The following is a 5,974-nucleotide window of genomic DNA, read 5'->3' as shown; positions in this document are numbered from 1 at the left end:
AAAAAGAAAGAAACCTCCAGTCTATGGCTGTGGGAGCCTAGAGCCAGCAGGCTCCAGCCCACCCCTCCTCTTTGCTCTGCCCGAGCCCTGCCCCTGCCCTGCCCCAGCACAGTCCCTCCTCACCCCAGAGTGGGGCCCGTCTGCCCCCCCAAAGTCCTCAGGAGCAGGATGCGCCCTGCTGTTTCACGGGCACTCACACATGTGCACGCACGGATACACAGATGTGTGCACACACACACAGCACTTCCGGCTCTGGGCACCAGCTGGGCGCAGGGGGTCTGGGCAGGACCTGATGGGCAGGTCCTGGGCTTGGCACGGGGGTCCTGTGCTCTGACTGGGGGAGGGGCAGGCTGCCAGCTTTCACCCCCAGCTGGGAGGGCCAAAGGTTGGGGCTCTGGAATGTGGCTGAAAGTGAAAGCAGGCCGGGGTCCGGGGGGGCGGGGCGGGCGCGGGCCCTGGCCTGGTGCGGCTGGGACGTCCCAGCTGTTCCTTACTGGCTGGAGCTGCTCAGAGCGCCCAGCCGGGGCCGGACACTGCGGGAGGCCGTCTCCAGGGTCCCTTCTGCCTGGGCCCAGCATCTGCCCACTCCGCAGGTATGTCCTGGGCAGGGTGCAGGGAGCTGGGGGGGCTCTAGGCAGTGGGTGCTGAGACTTCAAGCTCTGCTCCTGCCTGGCCTTCCATGCCGAAGGGCTTGGGCTTCATCCACTTACTCAGACACACGGCAGCTGCACACACACGCAGACAGCACAGATACACATACATGAGACATACACACGCGTGTCCAGGCACGGACTCAACAAGAGGACCACTCACTGACACACACTCTGCAACAGCCACACACACGGGGAGAAGCTGGAGCAGGCGCAGTGTAAAGCTAATACAACCCAGTGGGCAAATCAGACTCACTCTCTCTCTCTCTCTCTCTCTCACACACACACACACACACACAGAGGACAGAGCCACAGAGCTACTTTGGAAAGCAGATGTACAGGTCCTGTCTGAGAGCTGGGTGGGGCCCATTTACTGCTGGTGGGGGGCAGTAAGCACTTGGTGGAGGGATGGAGACCCTAGAGCAATAGAGAAGGTGCACCCCTGGGGCTGAGGCTCTGTCCCGGGGCTTGTCAGAGCGGTGGAGCCACTTCTGAGCCCTGAAGGCAGGGGCAGGTGGAGGAGGCGGGGCTGGGAGAAGCGCCTGGGAGGTGCGGGAGAGTTGGGGGAGTGGAGTGTGGTGGAGAGGTGAGTGTTCCAGGTAGAGGAGCTGAAGAGGAGGCTGTACTTCCAGGGGTAAGGAGAGTCTGTGCTTTGTGGCTGCTGAGAAGGAATTTTGAAAGTGTTTTTCCGACGGGCTTTGCGGGCATAGAGCAGAGCTGCTGGTCACATTTGTACATCAGGAAACTGGAGATTCTCCTGAGCACTCCGGAATCTTCCATCTCAGGGTCTGAGCAGATAGTCAGACCACCAATGAGTTACAATACAGCAGATCTCTCTGTTTTGCCCAATGTTTTCTTAACTGGCTTCTCCAGACACAGGTGAGAACACACCCCCTTGTGCCTGTCCCCATTTTCGTTTTCAGAAGATTCCTAGCTTGCAAGGAAGACTTTCAAGACAAGTCTGAGTCGGAGGGGGGTGGGGCTGAGATTGGGGGCTGAAGAGAAGCCTGGGGTGTGCAGGGCAGAGCCAGCGGACAGGTGTTACTCACCTGTGGTGGCTACTGCTGGGCTGGCCCGGGAGGAGGCTGGGCACCGGAGGAAAGCTCTAGGAATGAGCCGTGACGCCAGGCTGGAGGCACAGGGCTCCACAGTTCAGATCCGACTTCTCAGTCACAGATGGGGTGCCAGGGGGTTCCCAACAATCATGTTCTCCAAGTGACTTTCCTGCCTCTGCTGCTGGCCCTGCCGGGGGTGTTATGGCTAGACTCGGTGCTCAGCTCCCACTAGGCCTGAGGGAGGGAGCTACGTGCCAGGGCGCGGGGCTCCCTGGGCAGGGAGACAGGGAGACAGGGCCTGGGAGAGGCCAGGCCGGGGGAGCCTGAGGCTCAGGCAGGAGTACCAGCACTGCGCGCGTGCACGAGGCCGGGCCGGTCTGCTGATGCTGCTGTCCTTACCCCAGGCTGGGAGATGGACGGAGGCCTGGGCTGGCGCCGTCAGGACTTCTGGGAGTGGGGGTACCCTTGGGTCCTGAAGGCCAGGTTGAGTGGGCAGCAGGGAGGGGCAGTCTGAGGGAGAGCCGGGGCTGCACTGGGAGAGAACAGAAGTAGCCCCGCGGGCTCCACACCCCCCGGGGCTGGAAGGGGAGGCTTCGAATGCCGGGGCTGGCCTGGGGAGTGGGCCCAGCAGGAACAATGGGAGCTGCGGGGGTCCGCGGTGGTGCCCGCTCAAGGCCCGGCGAGGGTGTTGGAATGAGGGCAGCCACCGGGTCGCCCTTCTCCAAGCCTAGGTTTCCCTGCTGACCCGGGTGGGGATAGCCAGGTCTCCCCCCCACGCCCCTGCACCCAGGGGTCCCCCACACCAGCAAGGGCTCCTCAGGCAGCCCCATACTCATGGGGCACAGGGGCAGCAGCCTCCAGGCACCATGGCTGTCAGGGGCTCAACACAGGCCGCTGCGCGCCCCTGGGCTGGGGCAGAGCTCCCGGCTTCGCGACCACAAGATCCAATCTGTGTCAGCAGGGGAATGCACACAAGTAGGTGTTTGCTGCGTGTGAGTTCATGCTCACCCGGCAGGGCTCGCCGTGTGACCCGGTGCCAGGGGCCCTGGAGCCCTGGGCAGAGGCAGGGCAGGGGCGGCCTGGGCAGGAACCGTCTCTTCCTCACCCAGGAGAAGGAGAGAGGCCGGTCCGCCCTCTGGCAGGGGTGGGGCTAGTCCCATGGGCAGTGCCCCCGAGTCTGGGCCAGTATAGATGGTGACCTGTGTCCAGGGCGGGGAAGATAAGATTTCCATCCACCTCCCAGGCCCGCCTCCCTGTCCAGCCTTCTCGCCGTGGCCAGCAGCCTGAGGCTCAGGACGGCTCAGCGGGCCTGGTGAGAGGGTCTGAGGCTTGCCCAGTGTGCAGGGTAGCCCACCGGTGAGGCAAGGCTGGCCCTTGTTCCAGCCAGAGCCCTGTCCCGGATCCTGGGTGGAGGAGGGCTGGAGTCTCTCCGTTGTTCTAAGGCCTGCAGGTCCAGCTCTTCTTTTGGTCTCTCCAAGACCAGGGTAAAGCCTGGCCAGCCCAACACCCACCCCATTCACACCCACCCCATTCAGGGTTCCAGGTTACACAGTGGGTGGGTGGACAGGAGGGGCGGGCAGGGGGGAAGCTCCCTCCTCTCTCCCACCCCAGCCCTGCTCAGGCTTATAAGGAGGTGGGCCTGTGCCTGGCGGGGCGGGCAGTGCGGTCTGTGCCCTTGGACCCAGCACCCGTGGGGGAAGGGAGAGTTGTAAAGGAGGGGAAACAACACCAAGAACCCAGCACCCAGTTAAATATAGACTGAGGCCCACCACCGCCTTCCCTCCAGGCTGTGCAGCCATGATAAGCAACAGGGAGCCTCCCACTGCTCCTCACCACAGCGCCTGCCCCCACCCAGCCGCCCCAGGGAAGGCAGGGACTCCTCTTTGAGCAGAAGTGGCCAGGTCTTCTGTGGTTCTTCAGTGGATGGGCTGAAGGCCCTGAAGGGCAAAAGGGCCGCTGCAGAGAAGTGTCTGTGTGGGGGATTCTTAGAACCTGAGGTCTGAGGAGCCCGGATGTGGTTTCCAGCCCCCCCCCCCGCTGGGGGGCTGTGGGTTGGGCCAGGTCCCAGAATCTCCATGTTGGGCTCCCTCTTCAGTTCCAGCGGTCTGGCCTTGGAAAGACCCTCCTGGGCAGCGATGCCAGGCAAGCCTTTCCCATGGTTGTGGCTGGTCCCACCTCGGCTCTGGCTGCCACCTGGCACACGGAACGCTCTGGCTACCGTGTTTGCCGACGGAGCCCCCTTTCTGCTGCTCCAGGAAGGCTGGCTGGGGCTTGTCTGCTCCCCGGATGCCCTCTGGCTCTTGAGCATCCTTCTCACCCTTAGCTCTCCTGCAACCATGATGCCATCGCCGCGGCCAGTGAGCCCTGGGCCAGAGCCCCAGAGCCCCAGGGAGCCCCAGACCGCCGTTCAGGGCTGCCAGCGGACAAGCAGCGTGGACGGACGTGACACCCCCCGGGAGGGCGCCCGGAAGCTGGGCCTGGGCACGTGGAAACGCGCCTTCTCCTGGGCCAGCCAGCACTCGCGAGCTGCCAGCGGGGACCCGGGGCCGCGCAGGCACAGCTCCCTGTTCCGGTCCTTCCGGCGGTCCCTGGAGGAAGGCCCTGCTGCCGGCCAGCCCCAGGGCGCCACTGTGCCAGAGGAGCCCACGGGAGCTGTGGATGGTGCTGGCCGACAGCCCTCCGCTGGTCCCAGGCCGGAGGTGCTGGAGTCCCAGACAGGTGAGACCTTGCACACAGCGTGAAGCTTGGAGGGAAACTGAGATCAAGGGGCAGCAGTTCAGCCTAGTCTTCCTGGCAGGTTTTTCTGGAAGCTCAGCTCATTGCGGTTCACATTCTCCTTAGCAAGGGACCGGCCCTCCGCATTGGGCGAAAAGTGAGGCTCAGAGCGGTGATGTGACTTGCTTCCTTCCAGTCCTTCAGCTGGGAAGCAGGGAATTGGAATTTGAATACACGCACCCACACACGCATGCACGCATGCTAGTACTGGGCTTGAACTCACACCCTGATGCTCTCCCTCAGATTTTTTGCTCAAGACTAGCACTTGACTCGTAGCTTTACTTCTGGTTTCTGGTAGTTAATTGGAGATAGGAGTTTCACAGGCTTTACTGCCCAGGCTGGCTTTTTTTTTGGGGGGGGGCAGTTCTGGGGCTTGAACTCAGGGCCTGGGCACTATCTCTGAGCTGCTTTTGTTCAGGGCTGTGCTCTACCATTTGAACTACAGCACCATTACCAGCTTTTTCTGTGTATGTGGTACTGAGGAATTGAACCTGGGGCTTCAAGCATGCTAGGCAAGCACTCTACCACCGAGCCACCTTCCCAGGCTGGCTTTGAACTACAGTCCTCAGCTCTCAGACTCCTGAGTGTGAACTACTGGCACCTGGCTTGAGTACAGATCTTTATGACTGGAAAAACCCTGGCTTCTGCAGAGCTTTTCACAACCTGACTTCTAGCCAAAGAAGGGCCGGGCTGAGGTGCTGTCCTCCATGATCAGGGCCGGCCTGCAGGGTGCATGGGGCCGTCTCTGTCTGGAGGGAGGTGAGGCCGCTCAGGACAGACTGAAGTGGTACTTGAAGGGGGGCTGGCATGGATGGGGAGAGCCCCCCTGGGCTGGGGGCTGGCAGAACGTGCGGGAGAGCACCAAGGTTACCTCTGGATGCTGGGGCATCAGGGGCCACGCCCAGCCTGAGCTCTGACCCTGCTCGGCCTGCAATCAGGGCTGCTCGCGGGTCCACTGAGACAAGCTCGGCCAAGCCGGTGGTGGGTGGGAGCAAGGCAGAGGGCAGGGGTGGCTGGTGGGGCCAGCAGAGGCCGACCCCGACAGCGCCTTTCAGCCAGGGGCCCCAGCTCTGCCTCTTCACCTGTGATGGGGGGGAGGGCGGTGAGGGAGGAGGCAGCCATCACCATCTGTGCTCAGGGCATCTGAGTCCCTTCCTGGTGTGGCCTCTCCACCGCCTCTCTCCTCCCTGGTCCACGCAGAAGGCAAATCCGTGGCCGACCTCATCACAGAGCGGCAGCTGCTGGCAGCCTTCGAACAGCTGCAGCAGCTGGAGGCGCAGCTGGTGGCCGAGAAGGACTCGCACACCTATGAGCAGGACCCCACGGCCTTTGCGCGCCGCGCCATGGACGTGTGCCTGCACTACGACGCGCTGGCAGCCGAGATCCGCGCCATCGTGCGCGAGACGCTGGGCCCCGAGGGGGTGGACGCAGACGCTCTGGCCCAGGCGGCCAGGGTGGTGCAGGCCGAGGCCGAGGCCCACCCGGCACCCCCCG

The 5,974-nt window shown here is 63.2% G+C and overlaps 1 protein-coding gene across 1 annotated transcript in view; it reads left to right on the top strand.

Annotated features, from left to right (window-relative positions):
* The first annotated feature begins 509 nt into the window (after positions 1–509).
* Positions 510–5,974, top strand: part of Exoc3l4 (exocyst complex component 3-like 4) — a 25,851-nt gene continuing 20,386 nt past the window's right edge. The window contains exons 1-3 of the mRNA XM_013012926.1: positions 510–593; positions 4,029–4,423; positions 5,681–5,969. Of these exons, the coding sequence (XP_012868380.1) occupies positions 4,042–4,423; positions 5,681–5,969 (671 nt within the window). The 5' untranslated portion in view covers positions 510–593; positions 4,029–4,041. The remainder of the gene's footprint in view (positions 594–4,028; positions 4,424–5,680; positions 5,970–5,974) is intronic.

This window comes from Dipodomys ordii, unplaced genomic scaffold (genome assembly GCF_000151885.1).
Source record: "Dipodomys ordii isolate 6190 unplaced genomic scaffold, Dord_2.0 Scaffold2, whole genome shotgun sequence".
NCBI lineage: Eukaryota > Metazoa > Chordata > Mammalia > Rodentia > Heteromyidae > Dipodomys > Dipodomys ordii.
This window is presented reverse-complemented; position numbering and strand designations above follow the sequence as displayed.